The sequence below is a fragment of the Uranotaenia lowii genome, chromosome 2, assembly GCF_029784155.1.
Source record: "Uranotaenia lowii strain MFRU-FL chromosome 2, ASM2978415v1, whole genome shotgun sequence".
In the NCBI taxonomy this organism is placed as follows: Eukaryota; Metazoa; Arthropoda; class Insecta; order Diptera; family Culicidae; genus Uranotaenia; species Uranotaenia lowii.
Window position 1 is genome coordinate 40,464,886 of NC_073692.1, and position 24,564 is coordinate 40,489,449.

The 24,564-nt window shown below is 32.7% G+C and overlaps 2 protein-coding genes across 4 annotated transcripts in view; one reads left to right on the forward strand and one right to left on the reverse strand.

Moving 5' to 3' along the window:
- LOC129748388 (ATP-binding cassette sub-family G member 1-like) overlaps positions 1–24,564 on the reverse strand; it is a 193,739-nt gene that overhangs the window by 45,345 nt on the left and 123,830 nt on the right. The window lies entirely within an intron of this gene.
- The window catches only part of LOC129748391 (uncharacterized), a 69,216-nt gene that overhangs the window by 14,887 nt on the left and 29,765 nt on the right, over positions 1–24,564 (forward strand). For all 3 annotated transcript variants that reach the window (XM_055742999.1, XM_055743000.1, XM_055743001.1), the window contains exons 3-4: positions 14,762–14,992; positions 15,132–15,292. In XM_055742999.1, the coding sequence (XP_055598974.1) occupies positions 14,762–14,992; positions 15,132–15,292 (392 nt within the window). The remainder of the gene's footprint in view (positions 1–14,761; positions 14,993–15,131; positions 15,293–24,564) is intronic.

Here is a 24,564-nt window from a genome sequence, read left to right on the forward strand (position 1 = left end):
TTGTATATTGGAATTCCTTACCCAGTCACTTAAAATCTAATATGAATCTTAACACATTTGAGAAACAATGTTTGGTTAATTTTTATCGTAGTTGAAATTTTGTTAAAATAGTGCAATGAAAGATAAATGGTGCATATAATGATACACATAACACGCGATGTAGCATAAAAAATATGTGAAATATTACGTTATTAATAAACAAAAATGAAAATGAAATGAATTATGAAGAGATAGTAGATAGATAACTCACAAAATATCAACTTAAATTTAAAAAAAAAATTGACTTGTTATATTGAAACATGTATTCCTCTCTCCACTCTGACAACCCAATAAAAGTTGCAAACCCCTGTTTTCCAACCGATTGAATATTCACTTATTTAATATACCCAATTTCAATCCTTATTATATTTTTTTGAAATCTCAGCAGTTTGTGGTCTTCAAAGTATTTGTTTAGAATCATTGAAAAAGGTACAGTAGTACAATCAAGGTCGTCTGAACAGGGGGGGGGGGGTCGAGGTTTGGGGCTTAACCCGCCCTCCATGAAGAGATTTTTTTTAGATCAAGTAATGAATTTACCGTAGTACAAAATATGAATTAACCAACGTGTCAGAAAATTGGATTGCCTCCGGCGGAATTCAATTACTTTTGGCCGAACTCATTTTTAAATGTAAATTTTGATTTATAATTCAATAAAACTTCTGTAGAGAAACTCAGCTTTTGACACCTAAAACACTACATTTTCTTAAGAATGGGTTTTTATAAAGAAGTTTTTAACAACAAGTTACTAGTCATGTTACACGTGTTTACGTGTTACATGGCTACTAAGCAAAAAATTAAACCTAGTTAGTATCCACTACTACCGCCCAAAAACCGTTAAGCCGAGTATTTGAATCACCGAATAGTTGAGCTAAGTGTTTGGCCGAATACTTATTACTAGAAATAATACAATAACAGACTTGTCAATTTTTTCAAATCATTTTGGAAAAGTAATATTGAAAAGGCAACACAAAACATCATAACTTATGCTTTCAGCAAAACATCTTAAGTGTATCCATGAATCTTACACTATCGATCGTACAGGAGAATGCTGACGAGTATCGCGTTATACTTTTTTTTGATAATCGTTTATTCCTGATTTTCTTGATATATCCAGGCTTGCCCATAAATCCAAATGTCCAATAAGAGATAAGTCAAATCTGGCCGGGATGCCCAGATAGTGTTTAAACTTCCCATATTTTGCCAGGGTTTTAATAAGATTATTTGCTAAACCAAATAAAAACTCAAATTTTGTTTTGAAAATTTAAAGATTTTATGTTCAAATTTTTTTAAAGAAATTTCTAAATTACCATAAATTTTTTTCAGTTCTTACATATTCTTTTTTCACTGCTGCTGTTAATCAGTAAAACTTTGAATTTCGAGTTATTTTCTTTTTTTCCTCTAGAATGTTTAAAAATAAAGCCTTAATTTTGTTCAATCTTGCCTTTTTTTAGATTTTCCTAAACCGTCCTAAATTTCCCGACTTTGTGGTTGAAAGTATGGTATGCTAAAGGTTAAAGATAATCGTTGTTTTAACAACTATTTTGAAGATATCTAGCGCAAATCATTATCAACTAAACTATTATAAATTGCTTGGTACTAGTCTCGAATTGTTTTGTCCCAGATTTCACAGGAACCCAATCTATTTGATGATAAACGCCATTGAAACGACAAGTCATCTGATTTCCTTCCTGGTTGAAAATAATCAACTCAAAACATGTGGGGCATTAAAATGGAAGCAGTAGAAAGAAATTGAAATATTGCTTTTGTTCAAAACTCCATAGAATTCTTGGCCGAATAGTTGAAAAGCTAAATATCCGGTATGGGACTATGGGACAGCCCCAAACAATGAGGCGGCAGAAAGTATATTATTGTTTTTATAAACTTTTTTGAAGATGAAATGAGTTGTATACATTCGAAACCCAATATAAACTATTTTCAGCTTTGGTTTTACATGTGTGCCAGGGAAGGACAATAAAATTGGAACATCAACTCGTAAAAATACATAGTGTAGTTTTGAAACAATACTTGTTTAAATAAACTTATTGCGGAAACGCGTGAATATTTTTAATTTCTGTGTTCACAAAAAATATTTGAGAGATTAAAGCAAAACCACTCAGAGTATTTTTGTTTATGATTATTCAGTTTCGTATGAAGATGAATAGAGAGTAGACGCAAAAAATGCAGTATTAAAATTTTATAATTTTTGGGAAATAAGTAGTTTTCAAAAAATCTGTTTAACATAAAACATACCATTTTTCCAAAATGGTTAAAAATTTCCCATTTTTTGTTTTATTATAACTTTGAAGGATTCAAATATATGCAGCTATTTTTTCTTGCATTCAAATTATTAGATCCTTAGCTTTGTTTAAAAAACAAAAAAAAATTTGGGAAACGTAAGGCTTTTTTCTTAGAGACCATAATGTTTAAACCTTATGAGTAAATTCTAAAATTACTCATTTTTTTACACTTTTTTGTTACCCGTGTAAAAATGAAAAATATTTCGAAAAGAAGCTTAGAAAGTAAGCTTTCAAACGATGTATTGGGAATTGATGTAGCATTTCATTTAAAGGAGGAAAATGTCTTAGTCTGATGTCTGTGAAACGATAAGCGCTTATGATAATGATCTGAAAAATTGAGGAAATCTTAGTTAAATATAAAGCTACAAAGTGATATATGAGAAATATCATTACAATGAAGTTAATTTTTGACTTTTTGTCGCCTCAAACCCCATAGTACGTTGGCCGAATCTTCGGTACATCTCTAATTTCCAATCACTCTGATTATAAACAATCGTTTTTGTCATTCTAAATTTTATGCTGACATGAAATATTCATCAACAAACCTATTTCAATCTTTTATTATTGTTCTTCTATATTCTTCAATTTCAATGCTCAACTACACATTACAAGGGGTTTTGATAAATTACGCCACAAAGCCACATTTATCCGAGGTGCAAATAACTTAACAACTTCTCTTGATTACTCTGGATGCCCTGAATCGAAATATGCCATGCTTTTGTTTTTGAAATTGCATTTTTAAAATAAATTAGAATCATTTCAAAAATTTCTAACATTTTTTGACAAAACTTAAAAGCATAATAAAAATTTGGAAATAAAGTCTCAAATCAGTTTTCAACTTTCCCCAAAACGGCAAGCTATTTGCAAAAAAAATGAAAGCAGTTTTCTTTTTGTTTGATTTTCCCATTCTGTATCAAACGAGAATTTAAGAGAAGGTTTATAAAAGTCTTAGATAAAATTTAATTTTAGATTTTTTTATAGCAAAAATAAAACTGTTTTGCAGGCTTCAACAAATTTGTTAAAATTAAACTAAACCTTTTTAAGTAACTTTTTTCAGTAAGATCTGGAATACTTGTAATGAAATCTTTCCAAATTTTCCAAATCAATTATAATTTTTTGTTTCTTGAAAACATAATCATCTTCCAACGTATAAATCTAATTTTTTAATAAGAAAAACATTGCTTCTACCTTTTGTCCTTTTCAGGACCTTATATTTCAACTGACTGCAAAAAAAATATTCAGAGCCTCGAGTTGGAAATTTTAAAATCTGCGGTGCATAGTTAAATAATTTATGTATTTATTTTTTTTCCCATTTTTAAATATATTGAATTTAATTATCAATTATGTGTTTTGAAGTTCAACATGGAAATTTCTAATCGAGAGTTCAAATTTCTAATCGCGATTAAACACTTTTTCAAATTCAAGATATAACAGCAAAATTTTTCAATCAAACCTTTTTTTTGAAGATATAGAAAAGTGATGTTAATTAAGATATTGCAATTCGAAAATTGTTTTTTTTTTTGAGTAAAATTGATCAAAGTGTCTCGTAAATACATGAAAACTTAAAACTGACTTAAGGTCATTTATTATCAGTTATCGAATCAAGGATTCATATTTTGCCTAGATATTCTTATTTCAGGGATACAATGCTTTAAAAAACATACATTCTAAATTTCTTTAAAAATATGAATAGATAAGGGACCATTCAAATATTACGTAACGCTTTTAGGTGGCGAGGGGGTATAGCAGTTTATGACGCTTTGTGGGTTTTTCTTAGAAATTTCGAGATGAATATGTTCAGCAGGAAGGAGGGGGGGGGGGGGGTGAAAATGCTCAAAAATTGCTTTACGTTATATTTGAATGGCCCCTAAGAATAAAACTATTTATGACATCATCCAAGAAAGTTTTTAAGAATATCATACGCAAAATTTAAACTGCTTTAAGAACTTTGTTGAAGACTGCGGAACAAATTGACTCATGCTGTAAGAAAAATCCAAGATTAAATTTAGTTCAAATCTTTTTTGAAACTTTGTAAAAATTTCCAATTTTGGCCGATTTAAGACAAAATTTACAAAAAAAAACTTCAATAACTTTTTTCACCGAAGTCACTATTACTCGCGATTTTCGGAAAAGTTTATCATTGAGTCAAATATTTATGCTTTCATAATAAATCTAATGTACTACAGTTTTGCCAAAAAAGTGTACAAATTAATTTAATGAATGTTACCTATTTTCAAAAGATATCTCAAAAAACAAAGCTGATGGATAAAAACTCAAAGCTCCAAAATTAGAGAAAAAAAACCTCTTGAATTCTGCGAACTTCGAAAAAATTGGAATTTTATTGCCTTGTGTTCTTGGTTCAGAATAAGGAACATAATTTTGAATGATTCATTAGTGACTTACGGGAAAAAGCATTGAAACTTTTAATATGATTTATTTTGTATTTTGAGTTTGTGTGATGGCCAGGAATAAGAAAATGGTTTAAGAAATCAATTCTCAAATTTTTGAGCATATTTGTTATTTTTATTAGTTCTAGCTGACTTTGAGATTCCCTACCCATGGACGGGTCTTTCGCACGGGCCTTAGTACAATCGATAACTAATTGTTCGAGTTGAATCCCAAACGTTTTTTGTTTAATGTTTTTATTTCAATCTAGGCAAATTCCTATAAGCAATTGATTTGCCTGATTGAGTTAAAAATTCTGCTTCATTAAAGAACAAGTTAGTCACCTGTAGGGTGTCCCATTATGTCAAAACACGATTTAAAATGAACAGTTTCAACATAGCTTTGGGGTAAATTGGTTTTTTTTTTCACTTTTATGATCACTATACTGTGTAAAAGAAGTGATTCAATACAAAAGTACATTCTTGTCAATCGTAGACCACTGATCGATTTTTCTATCGAAGAGTGTTCATTACCCAGCAAGCCTAAAATTGCATTAGAAACGATAGCTCAAGTCGTTAACAATCCTACCAAATAAGTGAAAAGTCGTAACAATGGCTAAAGGTACTTAGAATCGGTTAAAATCTATGCTGAAAAGTCCGCTATGTTTGCAGATTCTGAGGACGAATTCGATTACTTGTTGTTCTCTTCGAGAACAGAAAAGCAACCAGATTGCTAAAAATCAGGTGGTTGTTGTAAAATGATTGTCCAATAAGAGAAGCAGGAAATATTGCCGATGGCGACGATTCGCACGCGAAAGTTATGGAAAGTAAAATTTTCGATGCACATAGTTTTACGTTAAACTGTAAACAACAACACTCAGCAGAAATCAGCTGTCAAACGCTATCCAGAGTAAGCAGGGTTATATCAAAATCGTGTTTAGACATAATGGGACACTCTATAGGTTTAGTCCTGAACATGAACACTCGTTTGGCACTAATCCCTCAAATGAGATCATTTATGGGAGGGAGGTGGGATGCGTTTCCTTCCACTAAAAAAAATATGAAAACGTTGAAAATTTTAATAATATCTGATAAATTTTCAAAAACAAATCAACTCAAAATCCATAAACAATCAGCTGTTTATCGCCGCGTGTCATCAAGGTCGGAACCTTCACCTGCATCTGCCACGCTTCTGTTCCAATGAACAGTTCCGTGAGTAATTGCCCAGAATGCCCACTCTATACACCGGCCTAAAGACTGATGGGCGGAACTAGGGCTTTAGCTTAACATCGATTGATCAGTAGTTAAAGTAGGTAGCAGATATATGGACTGGGGCTGATGGAATGGGTGACAGATTCACAGATGCTCAAGGTTGATTGTTAAAGTGGGTTCCTTGTTTTATTTATTCAAATTGGTCAATGGGGCATCAAAAAAATCACGTTTACAAATTGAAAGCTTATCAGGGCATTTAAGTTTGAAAGAAAAAACCAACTAAACATGTGTTGCAGTAATTATCTTTAACAAGTCTCATGGGATTATCGATAAACAAATTAAAAGTTTCCCATCCCCCAGCAAACATTTATGAAGGTATATCGCAGGAACAACAAAATTATTCACACAATTATACCAGATGAAAAGATTGTATTAAACTTACCAAAATAGCATATAGCTACAAAAGTGGAGGCGATATATCTACAATGACAAGATTCGATTTCCCCACGAAAAGCAAAATAAACGATTCCAAGTATGTTGAGTAAAACGAAAAAAAAACTTCCCCGACCGAGAATTGAACTCCAGTCCTCCATGTCTACAGTCCGGTATCTTACCACGATGCCAACTCATCACTTGACATGATCCACGCTATAGCTCTATAGGTGAGATTTTTTTTTACGAACCGGTCAAAGGAAGAAAGGACCGCCCATTTATCGTAAATTAGTTTACTCAAATCGTAATAGTCGAATCAGCATATTCCATATATCGTACATTAATGTTCAGTAATTAGTTTACACTGAAATTTTTAATTTTTTCAAAACAAATTTAAGGTATATTTCTTATCACCAAGTACTAAGGAATGATCACAAGTTTCACCAAGTAAAAGTCACCAAAACACTTTCCATTAGATATAAAAACTAATGAGAAAAAAATTCCCACAACTGCTAGCAGTTGATAAAAATTTAAATCACCTTGCATATATTTTTCCCCATTTCTAAGAACTTTTTCAAGCCCCAGCCCGGCAATTTTCCCCCGGTTATTTGGGCTTGCGCTTGGCGGCGCGGCGTTTTGATAGTTAATGAAGATGTACAATGCATGATAAACAATTTCGTTACACGTAACAACGTAATCGACGAACACGACGCAGTCCCAGGTTTTTGCCGGCAGTCAGCAGCAACATGTAACGCAAATTATCTCATTTTTCCGCTCCGGTGAATCCTCACCTTTTTCCAGACATTTCTAGCTAGCCGACAATGTGTGTGCTGAATGTGCTTCCGATGATCCGACTGGTAGATTGGTTCACTGAATGGGTTAGGTTTGAGTTGTACTCTTTAAGTTCGCTTTGTTCCTACATTGAAATTGAAATTTCATGTACGTTTATATTTTCCTGAGACAAAATTGTTATTTTATAAGGCATTTGGAAGGCAGAAAGTAATTTTTCGCAATTTTGTCAATCATTCACTTCGACTTGATTGGAAATTTGAAACAGATGAAAAATGCAAGTAACTTACGAAATATGTAGAGGAAAGTCGGGTTAGACGGACACCCAAAGGTAGAATCCCAATAGATGATCAGATATGAAGATATGTAAAGAAATCTGAAATTGTATGCGTCCCAATACTAAGTTGTACACCGGATATACACTTTTAGTAGCTTCCATGGTTTCTTTGAAATGCTGAGTGCCAGGTTCTTTTGGAGGCACTTAAAGGATGAAACCGATAGAGCATTTGAAATAGCGGGGAAATTTAAGTGTTCGTTTTTTCGGACCTTTATTAGCCCAAGTAACAGCTAAAGCTTTATGCCAACCTTCATAGCTTGCTTAAGACTATTTTTACTTTTGTCATAATGATTGAACACAATGATTCAAATATTGAACAGGCAATGTTCTAATTATTGAACACGTAAACATTGAATATCATTGTATATATTTATGGGTATATCGCTTGATAATATGCTTTGCAGAGGCGATTTTGGTTGAGCTAGCAATCAAGAAACAGTTTGTTTATATTTCCAAACACCAACCGATGATTGTTCAATAACTGGTACATGCATTTCTTTACGAAACGAGTACTGCAAGATTAAACGTTCAATATTTGAAACATTGGCGTTTTCTGTGATCCAATGATTGAACACTTTAATTTGTTAAATTTTAAGAAAATTAGGATAATAAAGGCTGCCACTCTTCCAGAAATCATCTAAAAAGACTTAGTTGAAAACACTGTTATTATTTTGCATTTATTTGTCTTTAATCCAACTTTTCTCCCGATGAAAAAAGGCTGTTTTCTTCGAAAAACCAAGCCAAAATTTGAACACATATTCTAGTTTCGGGGATTATTGCTTTAAGAGTCCGAAATTCTTGATAAAAATTTTAACAGAAGTAGAAAATGCTTCAACAGTGGCACAACGATTTTTAATTCATTTTTCTTATGTATATTATTGCTTTAATTGGTTAGTGTTTTACTAGTGTTCAATATCTGGTACCTGTTAAATAACTAGTGCTTCAACCCTATACAAGATTACTCTTTTCAGGTTTTTAAAAACAGCGAAAACCAAAGTTTTCGTTTTCAAAATTGTTGTTTTTCCACAGGAGGGGACTTGCCACGAACAGACATGTTATAGAATTCAAACGCTGGAATAAGTTTAAAATAGGGATTTTCATAAGTCTTGTCGTTCATCAGAAACCAACTGTCACATAAATAGCCTCGGCACCGGCTATACAGCTTACGAGCTCTGGAACTAGAAAAAATTTGTTGATTGAGGTTAGGTTTGAATGACTCATAACTAGCCAATACTTTCAGCAAATCGAAGAATTTTTTTTGGACATTTCAGCGATCTACACTTTGTTTTTCCCTTAATGAAAATTATTAATTTTGGTAAGCGATTGTAAGAGATTGGTAAGAGAGGGTTTTAAAATTTAAATTTTGTTAGAAGTAATAATATTACCAAAAATGCAATACAAATGATCAAATTTATCTCTAAAACCATTTTTGTTCCGACGCAGTCACACGAGCAGCGATAAACGATACGACAAATTACAAAAATATGAAGATGATTACGAATGTCAAGTGAACTAGTTTTAAGGGAACAAATACTATGTAAATATTTAACACAAACATGAACTTCACCCTACACTTTTTCACTCAACACAAAACATAAACACATTAAATGAATTACCAACACTGCACACTCACAACATAGAATAAGAGTGAGAATATTTGACAGAAAAGTGATACGTGAATTGAAACCTTAGATGTGTAAGTGACATGTAAATATTTATTTGCTTCAATAAATTCACTTTTGCAAACCTACTCGCGCGCATCGGACGCTTTTTGCCACCGAAAGTTCGTCAGTTCTCGGCCTTTTGTTTCTGATCCGCCATCGCTGGTCAAATTCGATGACCTAGTTGTTGCTGCTTACCCGGATTTCGTTCACCGTTTGGGACCCTAATCGTTGGGACATCGTACAACGGAACCTACGTCCGTACAATTTTCTTACTAATGTATGACCATCACACCGGTAAGTCATTAATAAATTATTCAAAATGACGATCCTTATTCTGAACTAGAAATTTGTTTGAAAAAAAATTTGAAGCAGTTGAGTTTACAGATTTGAAATCAAAATTTTGGAAACGCCAGAAATACAATGCGAATTGAAATTTCGAGTTAAATTAGAATTTTAAGTTTCAACAAAAGAATTAGTGCACGTATTTAGAATTTGTAAAATATAACACCAGATTTAAAAATAAATAAAAATCCCAAAAAAAAAAATTTTAAACCAGGTTAATTAATATTCCTTTTGTAAATTTTCAATTTAAGAGTTTATGAAACAACATGTTCAATTCATGATTGAAAGCTTATACTGACAATGTTCAGGTTGGATAAAAGTGATTCCTTGAATGATCTATAAGAAACTGATATAAAAAAGGATTTCCCGAATTTGTCGTAAAGATTAAAAACACGAATCATATACTAATTAAGTTAACTGCTGCTTTAAGTCATTATTTAGTTATTTTCATAGATTAATTAAAAAAATATATGATTGATTCCAGGTGATTTAAAAAATAAAAAATGGTTTGAATGTGTTTATTTAGTTTGCGAGCGCAGGTTTGAAAATTCAAAATTTTAAGCTTGGAGTTCTTTGTCGCCGTCTATTGGAATATTGGGTCCTGAACAGGACAACATGTACACAAAACAGTGTTTTTCTTACAAAAAATTTAGATTAGTTGGCTTCCAAGATGATTATTTTTTCAAAACACACAAATTCACAATTGAAAAACAATCACAAACTTTTTAAAAATATTGCAAAAATTCAAAGTGTTTTTTTAATTATATTTTGTTAATAATATTTTTCGGTAAAGCTATTTAAAAATAATTATGTAAAATTCGGTTAATTAATAAGAAAACTAATGCAAAATATGAAGATGGAAAGGTTTTTCTTAACAATTCAGAAGGAAATTTTTTCATTAAATACATTTTACCATTTTAAAAACTTAAAAAAAAAATAAATTGATTACTCAAAAAAAAAAGCCTATTGAAGCCTATGTTTTAAAATTTGGTTGAATTAGGCATCCTGAACTCTTATCTTTTGTCACAAATTTTGTCAGATGTTGTCTATCATCTCTTGTTTTGGCTATATGATGTTCATGAATTTTAAATTGAAACTGAGTTAAATTTTGAATGAAATCTGAAGTGAATAAGCTCTGATTTTCTTTTAGTATGCTTCATTGGGATAAAGGATAATATTTTGATGAAGAAAATTGGAAACGATCTTAAAAAAAAGTCGTAAAATTTTTGAAAACTTGAAAACATATCTTTACTATAATATTACTGACATTACTGAGGAAAGTTCGAAAAAAAAATTATTTCTTTGAATAAATTTGTTAAATCCTGCAAAACGATTTAACGATTGCGTTAAAAATATCATGAATTTTGTTTGATTAAAAACTTTTCAAAATATTCGTTTAAATTCCCGAATATTTATTACAAAATGATGTGAAGAAAAAAAATAAAAATCTTCTTAATTCAAAGTACTTGCCGTCTTGAGGAAAGTTGTTAACTAGTTGAAAGCCTTTGAGTCAAATTTTTAGGGTTTTGTCAATAAATACAAAAAAATCATGAATAATATTTACCTATTTTCAAAAGTTACTAAAACAATTAAAGCTGATAGAAAAAAAAACTTATTGCATATTTGGATTTAGGGCACCTAAATTGATCATAATAAGTTCATAATAAGTTCGTGAAATTTATTCCAATTTATTTGTTTTTCACATTATTTTTTTATTGTCCCCCCCCTCGCGATGTTCCAACTCCGAGTGACAAAAGAAGGATTTGAAATTTGTTCCGGCCTAATTTATCTAAACACTTTTGAATGTGAATTTCAGAATTGAGAATATCAAGGAAAAAATAATTGAGGCTGGAAACGGTTTTTTAAAGAATATTTATATCAGCTTAAAATTTATAATGACGTACATGATTTTTTTGATAATCAAGAAGATTAGTTATAATGTAATGTATATTGAGTCATATTTTTTCTTCTTCTGTGATTTCTTACATAAATTCCAACTCGTTTATGTATAAAATTAGTATCCAATGCATGCATTTTGAAGATATAATGAAGGGTTTCGAATTCTTAACTTTTTTAGTTTCACTTCATAATAACAACCCATTCTTAAGATAGGGGTTTTGTGTGTCAAGATTTGATTTTAAATACAAAAGATTTATGAAATTGCAATTCTTTACTTACAATAATGAATAAATTTCGATTCCTGAAGGTCACATGCTTAGTGTCGTGAAATAAAATGTCGTTGGCTTAGAGTGATAGAGGATTTTTTTACATGAATTTTCTTACATGATCATTTTTACATGATCATTTTTGGACACCTCTAGAAACTTTTTCCGGTTACTATAGTAAATTTATTTCTTGATCTGAAATTTTGACTTAGAAAAAATCTTCATGAGGGGGGGGCGGAGGGTGGTTGTCCTTAAAGCAGTTGTAAGACAGTTTAAAAATTGTGTTGAATCAATTAGAAAAATATTGTTATAAATTGAATTAATTTATACAAACAGTTTTATGAGAGTTTCAAGAGAGCTCGAATCATAGCTTCGTTTGACGTTTCTCAATTTTTTGTTTTGGGTTTTTAATTAGGTGGGTAATAAAAGAGAACGGGTCTTGTTCGATTCACTGTTTCTGAAAGTTGCTAGTTTAATAGCCAAAGTTTATTGTCCTAAAACTCTCTTTTCTTTAGCCCGTCGATCAGTAATCCCTTTCCTACTGGTGGTTATTGAGAAGCTTAATAAACTTTCTTCCACTGAAAAAGGTAGAAATTTCCGAGAATTTTGGGATGTATGGACTATTTTTCAAGTAAAAAAAGCCAAATTCTTGATTTTTTTCCATGTTATTTAAACTATCATGAGATTTTACTTGATGTCAATCAACAAAGGGTCTCGAATGTTTTGATGACATAACCAAAATACAAAGTTTTTCACAAATCATTAGATATGTGAAAAACATTGTATTTTTCTATAAAATTGAAAGTACCCGTAAGAGCGAGGTAAGATAAAAAAGTTAAAAGGCTTCGAAAATATACTAAACAACTTGTTCAAGAGTGATATCCATCACTGTCATGGATTACCAGACAGATTTCCCGGTTTTATTTGGATGTCCGGATTCTGACGGATTTCTTCACTTTATTTGCAAAATCCAACAGAAAATTCAAACTAAATAATAGTAATATCTAATTTTTGCGCCCAAAAATTTTTTGAGCAAGTTGATTTTTTTTTTTGATTTTTTTGAGCAAGTTGAACTGGTTTTTGGAAGCCTGAAATTCAAATTAAATGTGCTGATGTGTTTCAATGGAAAAAAAAATATTTAAGTGACTTTATTTCTTGATATCTGTTGAAAATAATTTGCTGTTTCTCAAATTTGCTTGGATTGGCTGATTTTGTCAGGTTCTTAGACAAAACTGTCCAGATTTGCCCGGCTCTAATTCGTGCGGGAAAAATTCTAGCAACCTTAATAATAAAACGTCGAAATGTTCGACCAAGGTTGGCGAATTTTTTTTATTATTTTAATCTATATTGGCATTTCAGTAAAAAAAATTTGTGTTTTTAACAAAAGGAATCTAGAATTCTGTGATTTGAACTCAAAATTCAGTGATGGTTTTCTGTGACGCTATTTCTATGAAGATCATTAGAAAATCATGTCTAACATCAACAAATTGGTAACTACTAACAGATTTATTAGAAAAATAGCAATTTACACTATTTTGTTTTCATACTTTCATGAATTCAGTTAGAAAGATATATTCGAAAGTATCAAAAAAAATTTATTATTTTGGAAAGCTGTACAAAATTTAGAAATCTGTGAAATCTGTGAAATTTTAAAAATCCTTTTTTCTGTGACACAGATTCTGTGACGAAGTTGTGCTCCGAATTCTGTGATAATAAACATTTTTCTGTGATTTCTGCAACCTTGTGTTCGACCCCCCTGACCGGAACACTCAATTTGAAATAAATGCCATTTCGCCAAAAAATTGAATGATTTCAACCTTTTTCTATGCGCTTGATTGAAAAATCTTTTTCAAATATTTTGTTGCAGATAGTATTGACTTGTAAGTTTGGAGAGTAGTCCAGTCAAAACTGTAGGGAAGAATTGGATTTCTTGATCCCCGTTTTCTGTTATCATATCTTTTAGCGACCTCAAAGCCCCATGTATTTCGCTGAGAAATCCACAGAAGCATAGTTTTATGATTATACAACTTGTGTTCAAAGAAAAACTTTACGGTTGGGAAATTTTTTTTGTCATTTTTTAAAAAAGGTATAGCCACAGGGGCTTAGATACATGTTTTTTAGTACATACTTTTTCGGTTGTAGTTTTACCATTTTTTCACGTAAATTTGCAAACAATTTAAGACTTACTCATAGCTACAGCTGAAGAGTGTTGAATGTACTTGGAATTGAAAATATAAAAATTAGAATAATATTCAAAATCATTAAAAGAGTTTTAGAACCTTTTTCAAATGGCTGTTATTCAACCCGATCCTGTTCAAAATAAGATGTTGGAATCTTATCAATTTATTCATTACACTTATTAAAATTTCCTTTTGTTCGAAAGTGAAGTTGAATCAAATGTTCTCTCACAGCGAAAAGTTCATATTCATTTAGAATATTTAAGAAAAAGTGTCATTGTCCAGCTTTTTTTTTCTTGAATATTTATTTCCTATTATTTTGAAAGAAGATGTTTCTAGAATTTTACATAAGCTTATTACTACCTCCACAATTGGCTTTCAACAATGCCTTCAATTGTTATCCAATTCATAACCGAATAAAGCACAGCAATTCATCTCCCATTACGTTGATTCAGCTTATGTCATAAATGTATGCCCCCGGGGAGATTAGAAAAATAACATTTGCAACAACTAAATCGCAACTTCGCTTACTCCGAATCGGTTGCGAGCCTGTTAGTTAATAATTTCAAAACCAGATGATGGGGTCCTGTCAACGCTGTTGAACGCGCGTTGTTGTTATTTTAGCGAGCTGCGATTTTTTTTCCATTGTTGATGGCTATGTCTTCATTCATAACCGTCTGACATGTGCGAGGGAGTAAAAAAACCCAGCATGAAAACCGGCAGTGGCAGAAAAATTTTGCAGCGTATGCGTGCAAGTCTCGTTTTGACAGGAATGATATGGTGAAATCTACCCTTTATCAATGAGTTTAAAAATAAAATTGCTACATTTTTTTCAATCGTCTGTTGAACATTTAAAAAAACTTATAACATATTTCCAAGAAGCATCTTAAATCTAACATTTTCTTTTTTTCTCCCAACAACAGGCAGCAAAGACCGAAAACCGGGCAGCGACTCAAGTAATCCAGCTGACGATGCCGAATTTATCGTAGTTCCCCTGGAACATCAGCGCCCTAGCTATGCAGATCGATATCCAACAAGTTTCGATGGATTCGACGGAGTCGTAGATACCGATGATTTCCCACATCCAGCTCAGGGGCCCATCTTCTTCCCATCGGTCAATCCCTTCTCGTGGCAGTTCTCGTCATACTTTGACGGTAAAGTGGCACTCTAATCGATTCTGAGATCGTTTCAACGTGTTTTGCAACAATTACGCAACAATTCGCTGGAACGTTCTCGGAGATTGCTCATCAATGTTCAACGGTTTGACTTACGTTTGTTTCGTTTAACTGACAGATCTGATCAAACGGCTTCGTGATCGATTTGCTGGCTCGTGGAATCCCTTCTATGGTGGCGCTGCCGATTTTGTTCCCACTGGACCGGGACTTTGGCCAGTTGGTATTCCTACCGATGATTCCTCCGAAGATGGCCAGAAGAACACTACCTCGACGGTGAAGGTTAGTATTGTTCCCATGGTGGTTTTTTGGTAGAACTCAATTAAATTTTCAAAATAATTCTACCTTGCTTAAGAGCATTTGGTTGAAAAGACTTATCACTAGAATAGTTAATATCAAAAGGAAAAACATAGATTCATCACTATTTGCTAAAAAAAATTATAAATTTTCAAGTTCCTCCCTTTACGGCACCGAAGTTTTGAATGACATGAAAGAAGGTTAACCTTCCAACACGTTTTTTTTAAACATTTTAAATAGTTCCAAATTATGTGTACATAAAGAAAAAAATTATAAAAAATAAGATGAAAAAAAAAAAAATAAAAAACGACCTGTAACTAACATCAATGCCAAAATTGTCAATTTAACTGCTATATAATTAGGTCAAAAATATTGTTCTAAAAATTTGAATCTTTAAGCTACAAATAACATTGGAAATGATTTGCTGCATGTTTGCAATTTAGAAACCTTGGAGACTCAAACTATTCCATGGCCTAGCAGAACCCCTATTCCAGTTTAGAAGCTCAAATCGGTCAACTACGTAAGTCATCAAAGGCATCCAAGGTCTTAAGAAAATGTGGTGACAAAAATAATGGGTTACATTTATTTGTAACTTGCTCTAAGCAACTTATGGTCCTGTCAGAATTTATGTAGAATTCTCGAGCATTTCAACCAAATTTATTGAACAATTGATCTCCAATTAATCAAGTTGCAGCCTTTCAACTTCAATTTTTACAAATTCTATGAACAAATCAAGGGTTATTCTCATCAGAACGTCAGCATCGTAGAGCATATGACATATGTATTGAGTTGCGGTATAACTTCAAAGCACTTTTAGATTTCGAAGATTTTGCTCCTGGATTTCGGCTTTTGACGATTAGTTCTTTTTTTCTAAGAACCAATCCAGAATAGCCTTAGAGACGAACCAGCCAAAGGCTGGAAGTCTACAACAAGACAAAAAAAAATCCAGAATAGTAGTAACTCTTTGACCTTACTGTCAATCACTGATAATTTTTTCGAAAAACAGTTCCATTTACTGTTTTTCATGTTTTTAAGCTTCTCTTAGCTGTAACTTTTGACAACTGCTTGTCAAACAGTTTCCAGAAACAAGGATTGAAAGATTGAAAATTTTTTGATACTTTATCATAAAAAATGTGAAACAAACTATTCCATGAGGTTTAATGATTATTTCAGTATACCCCGCCTAAAGACGGGGTTGTGCACTAGAGGTTTAAAAAGCAAACTGACAGAAATTAATTTTGTAGGGGTCGAAAAGGTTTTGAAAGTTGGACAATCATCAATAAAAAAAACCTTTTAGAAATCATTCTCAGACATTGAAGTTCCCTAAAAAAGTCACAGCTGCATAAAAAACACAATATGGGAGAATGGGGATACTTGATCCTCTTCTCTAATTATCATCATATCTTTTTGTAAAATTTTGCAACTCATCGTCTTTTGCATTTTCTGATAACGTGTAATTTCAAGTTAATAGCTCCAAAAATAAGAACGATACATGAACCAGTAGATGAACTAGAGGCATTTTCCTGAGACTAAAAAAAATTGTGATATTTTTTAAGTTACAGGAGACTTGATCCTTTACTTAAGGAGACTTGATCCGTAATGCAGGGTTCCCTGACCCTGAGCAAAGATTCAGTAAAATTTGAAGATAAAAGGTCCGTCCACTATTTTTGTCATAATGTGAAATGAGAACTACCCAAGCAACCAAAAGTCCCATAAAAAAGGTACAAACACGCTTACTCAGCCCCATCATTGATATGAAGTACGTTCTATGCAGCTCAAGTTTTTATTGATTCTTTCAAGTTCCAAAACAAGTATTAATGATCTTCTATTCAGCTTCCAGCGGCCTCTTAATTCAGCTTTCGAAAAATCTCAAAATGAGCAAAAAAATTCTCTCTATCTCAACTGAACCCGTTGGCTTCGGTTCATATCACCTTCTCTTAATTATTTACTGTGTTCTGTACCGGTGCCGCCATGATGCCACGCGCCGGATTTCAAACTCGACAAATTCCTCAATACATACATACATACATACATACAATACATACTCCTACATTTCCTACATACATCGCATCAGAATGGTCACTCAAGTACAAAATTACTTATTGAAAAAAAACTTGCCCGGCTTGGGGAACGAACCCCGACCTTCGTGGTGAGAATCGAACACGCTACCACGAGACCACACCTAAATGTTGTTCTAACTGAAACTAAAACTCGAAGAGGTTATTTGATTTTGAAAGCACATCAATGCACTTTTGTGACTTATTAATACCCGTTTGAGCACTTTTGTGCCCTTTATGTGACTTTTCACATCCCGTATTGAGCACTTTTGTGCCCTTTATGTGCATAAGTCCCGTATAACGTACGTATAGATCACTTTTACAGCTTTCAAGTTCGTTAATGAGTACATATAGTTCACTAATGGGAATTGGGCAAAACAAGTCACATACAACGTACATATTAATCACTTTTGCAACTTTCAAGTTCATTAATGAGTACATAAAGTTCACTCAAGGGAATTGGGCAGTTGATTCTCTTCGTCAGCCAATATGTAACTTTCAATGCCTTCATTCAAGTAAATATGTGACTTTTGGTTGCTAGGGTAATACACAGTTTGTAAAGGTCAGACAAAGAGAACTCCAAAACTTTTTCTACTAACCTAAAGTTATTGGACAAATATAAGTTATTTTATGATAACCAGTGATCACGATCCATTCAGAAGATAAATATATCATTATTGAACTCTAGGGATCAAATACACCCATAACATACATTTTGGAAATGTTCTTCTTAAAAATTGATAGTTTCCTATTGCTTTGAAAATATGACATAATGAAGTTCAAATTATTCTCTACTGGATGACATTTTGGAATAAATATTATTATCATAATTTTCTCATATGAAAAACATTTTAAAGTGATAGATGTTCTATTTGGCACAATTTTCTGGAACATTTGATATTTGATAGACATTCCTGTTTCGAGATATAGAGAAGGTATCAAGTATCCCCAGAGATCAAGTATCCTTACTATCCCCTATGGTTTTCTTTCGATAGAAATCATTTGTATCTCCGTTGGGCAACTACATAAAAACATTGCTTAGCGACGATTATTATGACAGGAAAAAATAACAACTATATCATTGCAGAAAGTTAAGACTCTTCATACGAAAACCATCTCAATCCGGTGATAACATTGTGAAGAGGAGTCTGACACTACTTTAAAAATTTTAGACATTTATTGTTAACGTAGAGCTTTAGAAGTAGCTGCTCTATTTGTTACTTGCTTTTCTGAATATTTAAAACCAATATACGAGGAAGAATGATCTTAATGGGTTAAATTCCTATAAAAAGGAATAAAAAAATCAATATTCTCGGAAATCTTATTTCTTCTTGCTACTAAACACTTATATTGCATGTTTGCCATATTTTATATAATTATAAACAAAATTATAAAAGCTTAATTGATGTGAAATATTCAAAAAAAGGAAGAATGAAAAAGTCGAAAAGCAATGAAGGACAGATAAATTAAATGGTGCTGGATAAAAACGCTCATTTTTAACACCTTCACACAGCTTTGCTTTCAATTTTCCGTCCATAAATATTCTTCAATTGTACAATTTTCCAACAATTTTGCCCGTGTAAGGTTCCGATAATATTTATGCACTTTTTAGAGAGATATCGTTCTTGGATGACACATGCGGTAATTTTTGTACTTCTATGGCGACCGTCAGAAATAAGTATCATGTTTTTCTGTAATCCTGATAGAGTTGTGCGTCTTCATTCAGTCAATTCATGAGTTGTATTCTGTTTTACAAATAGGCACTAGACATCTCTTTGTCAGGTTAGTTGTCATTTTGAAAATTAAATTTTATCCCATGCAACATTTCAAGCGTTTATGCTGCTAAAAATCTGGTCAATTGCAGAAGAAGAAATTATTCATTATATTGGGCTTTAAAGCATGATTAAAAAAACTGTTCAATAACTTTTGTTTTGGAAGCGTTTGTTGTTTTTTTTTTGATTGATTTGCCAAATAATGTGAATAAATCTGGGCAAAATTCGAGCATTTTTCAATGAAATCCGGGAAACCTGACCGGACCGGACTGTTCTCAACTTTAGTATCAAATATCCAGGCAAACCCGGGTTAAACCGGGCAATCTGGCAACCTAAGTGTAGATCTTGCCGGAACTTCAAAACTCGGAGGCAGTACAGGAGAGCTCCCGGATCAAGATCTGTCGGAGAAACTCATTAAATCGTTTTTTTTTATTAAAATTTCAAGAAAAAAATGATAATGGACCCAAGAGACTTCGGGCAAATTAGTCATTTTAGGCAATAAGTCTATTCTATTTTAATGAAATGCAAATCATTAATAAAGCCCTTCATAAAATTACCGTAAAACCACGTTTCGTAAAATTGTGTTAATCGTTAGATAGCTCAAAATTTCTGTAAAATTTTAAACACTTTCCATGATGTTACTCGTTATTAGAAAGCATCCAGAAGTAGCAGACAAATCAGCACGTTCGAGTCATTTATGTTTTCCATAGATCGTGCATTTAGCTCCATATTTATCCTCCCATATAATGCCAAGGATAAGCTCTATACTTACGTGAAGAAAATGTTTTTATTACAATGCATTGAGGATGGGGAACAGACAAGGGATACCATACGTATTCTTTTAAGAGTACATGTACTCTTATTTTTGTGAAATTCTACGAAATGTATTCTTTTTTATGACAGCCATTTAATCAGAATAATGAACTTGCTAGTTTCAGTTAATGAAGTACATTTCCCACATCTTATAGAAGGTATACGAATGCAATACAACTTACAAAAATTTTGAATACTTTACCTAAATATCCCGTATTCACGAAGGCATCTTTGAATCGTAATTTACAGCGAGGTCAATAAGCGCCTTTGAGTATGCAATAAACTCACGAAAAGTTATCAAAGAGCACAAAACCAATATAGGACTATAATGCTTCGTAGCGTACAAATCTAACATATTATTTTTTCAGAGGAAATATCAGGTATCAGAACGGGGGTAGGCTTAATAGCGGCACGTTATCCAAACATACGGGAAAATTGTGCCTAGCCTTTTTTTTATCCAAGATTTCATCATTTACCTGAGAAACCTGAAAAACCTATAAAAGGAAGAAATAAATTCAATCTATTTAAGATGGCATAAAGCCTTTCCACTAGGGATTATTAGCATTAAAGCTCTTTTCTACATTCGGTAAGGAATGATAGAATGTTTTTTAAGCTTAATTTCTTAAACTCAGATTCGCTTAAAGCGTAAGATCCCAGAGTACGAAAACGTAGTCTGGCAAATGAGGGACAGTTACATATAAGATGGAAGGGATCTTCCACATCTGATTCACAACTACCACATACTGGAGATTCAGCACGCTGAATGTTGTGCATGTGATAGTTGAGTTTACAATGACCGGAGAGTGCTCTGATCAAGATGCTGCAATGAGATTTATTTAAAGTTAATAAGTAACTCGATATGATTGGGGATGGTTTTTCTAAAAATAATTTAGTTTGACGACAAGTGTCCAACTCTTCCCAGTATCGTTCATGCTGGTTAGAGGACCAAGTTTGAATTTGGTTTCTGAACCAACATGGCGATATTGGGACAGCCGGCTCTGGTCCGTAAAATTCCTTTTCCGACCCAGTTCTAGCGAGTTCGTCAGCGCATTCGTTTCCAAAAATTCCCTTATGTCCGGGTACCCATAGAAGGTTTAATCCATTGCCTTCAGCAAGTTCTTCGATTGCTCTCCGGCATGCGATTACCAGTTTTGATCTAGAACTGGAAGCACTGAGTGATTTGATAGCTGCTTGGCTATCTGAACAGAAGTAAATTGTTCTGAACATAATCTTCTACTGAAGTGCAATTTGCACTCCATACATAATAGCATATAGCTCAGCCTGAAAGACTGTACAATATTTTCCTAGAGGTTGAGCATATTCTATGTTCAACTCGTGACAGTAAATTCCTGCACCTGCACGGCCGTTTGATAATGAACCGTCAGTATAGAATACAATATGAGAGGACATTTGGTCCTCTACGAAACCTGATAACCATTCTTGAGGAGATGGAAATTTGACTTTAAACCCCATGTAGGGAAAACTACTCGAGAGTGTTAAATCGTTTGGCGCTAGATTAAACTTGTTTAATCTAACTAATTCAGGCCACACATTTGTATGACTCGATGATCTTTCAATATTTCCTGACAGCCAGAGGCATCTTTGAATCGTAATTTACAGTGAGTGCAATAAGCGCCTTTGAGTATGCAATGAACTCACGAAAAGTTATTAAAGAGCACAAAACCAATATAGGACTATAATGCTTCGTAGCGTACAAATCTAACATATTATTTTTTCAGAGGAAATATACGCGCCAAAAATCTCTTTTTGAAATCAAGTACTTAATCGTGTTTAGTGTGATTTGTCAGCACAACATTGAATATTTCTTTTCCTTCGAATAATCCAAATACTAAAATTCAGCCCCTGACTTTTCCCTTTTCATTATTTGAATAATACCTTTAGAGAACATTTTTCCGTACCCTAGGCTGTAATGGGTCACGGCGACGGCGTGCATTACTGTGTTTATGGAAGTTGAAGGTTTGGAAACAGACTCTAAACTAACATAAACCTGAGAGGGCGGTTGCACGTAGCCTTATTCGATATGAGATCATAGAAAATAAATTAAAAGGTGATTCAATATCGTATACTTTTTCTTTGATGATCCATGTTGATAAGGTGAATGGGAGTTGAAACACTTGCCCTCCCTTCCGTTGGACAACAACAGCATTGCGCAGTGGAAATATCACAATTTGTTGTTTAAATGTTGATATTTCCACTTTTCCATCATGCGCAAGTTAGATTAGAATAGACAGTATTGTAAATGAATGATAACTGCCAAAATTAGATAGGCAATTTAATTGTACAAGAATTAGTTGGATGAGGATGTTAACAATTGGCATGGTTAGGTATTCAATGTTCAATGTGCTACTAGGCAAGGTAAAGAAACAGTTTCCTTCTCCCCAATGCTCTAGTAAGTGTACATTTGCGGTTTATGAATTTCGAAGGCTTATTCTTAAATCAAGCATTTTACAAGAACTAGAGGCTTATTGGATTAAGGTGCTGTTTAGATAGTTTTCTGTCAAAAATATTTCCTTTGCGTTTCAATACTTTTTGATAGAATTGTCTATTTTTTGGTTAGGTGTGAAATTCAAATAATGAAGTAAAGGATAGATGATAGCCCAGCAAAATAATATTGGAGATTTATAAATAGGAGTGTAATTTATTGCATCCGAAAAAGATTGAAGAAAGTTGTTCTGTGAAGTTGTAAATGTTCGAGATTTTAGAAGAACAGCATAGTTCTTTCTCGTTTTAATACTTTTTTTTATTGTAGTTCGATCTTGTAGCTTGATTAGGTTTGAAATTCAAATAAGGAATTTAGAAGATAGAAGGTATGATTCTGATAAACAAGAACTTACTCGTCCAGGAAAACAATATCGGGGTTTTAAAAATTGACATTCATTTTAACCAAACCAAAGATTGAGGAAAGTTGTTTGAGAAGTTGTTCAAAATTAGCAATGAGGTTTTAGAAGAACAGCATCGCCATTTGCATTATGGTTTAAATCCTGTTATTTTGATAAGTCAATGATAGTACAAAAGATATTGAACATGCAATTCATAATTGTATCTCTACATTATTTTTTTAATTTCCAAAACATTTGGTACAATTATTATTTGTGTTTAGCGAAATTCTATTAATTGCTGCATTGAGAGATAGCTTCTTATCTAGATGTTTTGTTCTGAATTCGAAAAATATGTTTTTTTAGTCAATCTAAAACGATAATAAATTCAAAGTTATTGCATCGAGTAAGGTTAGGTGGCAGGTAGGGATAACTCAACTACGGTAAGATAGTGAATCCTTCTGACAATGATATCGAGACGAAAGCATATGATAACTTTTGCTACCATACTGTTACTGCTCGGTTGAATTGGAGGTTGGGTTAACTCGAAGCTCATGTAGGGCCCAATTGTCCCAGTCCGTCGAGCACTATCTTAACGCTTCCCTAAACTGGTGCTTCAGAACCCTCGGGCTCTGTTGCCGCTATCCTACTCTAAGCTATTCTACTCTCATGTAAATTTTCCTCTTCTGTCCCCCGATCTGTTTTTCCTTTCCGGGTCAGCCAGGTAGCTCATAAACCCATACAAAAAAAAAAAAAAAAAAAAAAAAAAATACCTTTAGAGAACATTTTTAATCATTATATACGTTCATGTTTTCCATAAAACTTTCTGAGCGTCCAGGCCAATCCGAGTATTTTTATCCAAAAACCTAGCACAATCAGTGATGCCAACCTTCCAGATTTTGTCTGGATCTTCCAGACATTTTGAACTTCTGCCAGACACTTTTTCAGGTTTCCAGACTTCCAGATTTTTCACATATCTTCCAGACAATTCCAGACTTTTAGGTCAGGACGTAAATTATTCTAAGAAACTACGAAAAATTCAAAATATTCACGGTATAATATGACAGGAAATGACAAGAAATAATAAATTATAAATTCATAAGTGTTTGAAAGCTATAAATAATGGCAAACGCTTTGAAGATGTATGTTAAATTGAGAGTCAGGCAGAACACATAGCTTATAGTGGCCGGAACAAACGATTCGAGGCTATTTGCAACGTTGAGATCTGGCGACCAAAAAATAATGGTCACCACTTTGAAAATTAAGCTATCCAGACATTTCTTTAAAATTCCAGACATTTTTTTAAATCTCCCATACTTTTTCGAAAATCAGTTGACAACCCTGAGCACAATTCGGGCATTGAATTTTGAAAATTTTCAATTGAAAAATCGGGCAATATTAAAACAAATCTGACCAACATCCTGACTTTTCTTATGGAAATTCAAGGGAAAAAGTAAAAAAAAAAATTTTTTAATGAGACACATCAGTGTTGTTTAATTCATATTTAACATTTCCTAAAAAAATGATTACCATGTATTTAGATTATACAAACAGATTAAACCATACATTGTGTAAAAAACTAAGATTTGGTTTGGATTTTGCTGAGATTTCTGATAAATCCGAGCATATTTCTTGATATCTGAGCAACCAGGCCAAACCAGGCTTTTTGTTTTTATTTTTTTTTTTAAAATCCGGGAAGCCTAAATAGAATTAGGCAATCTGAAATGCTTAGTCAAACCTACTACTTTAAACAAATTGCCAGTATTTGAATGACCTTA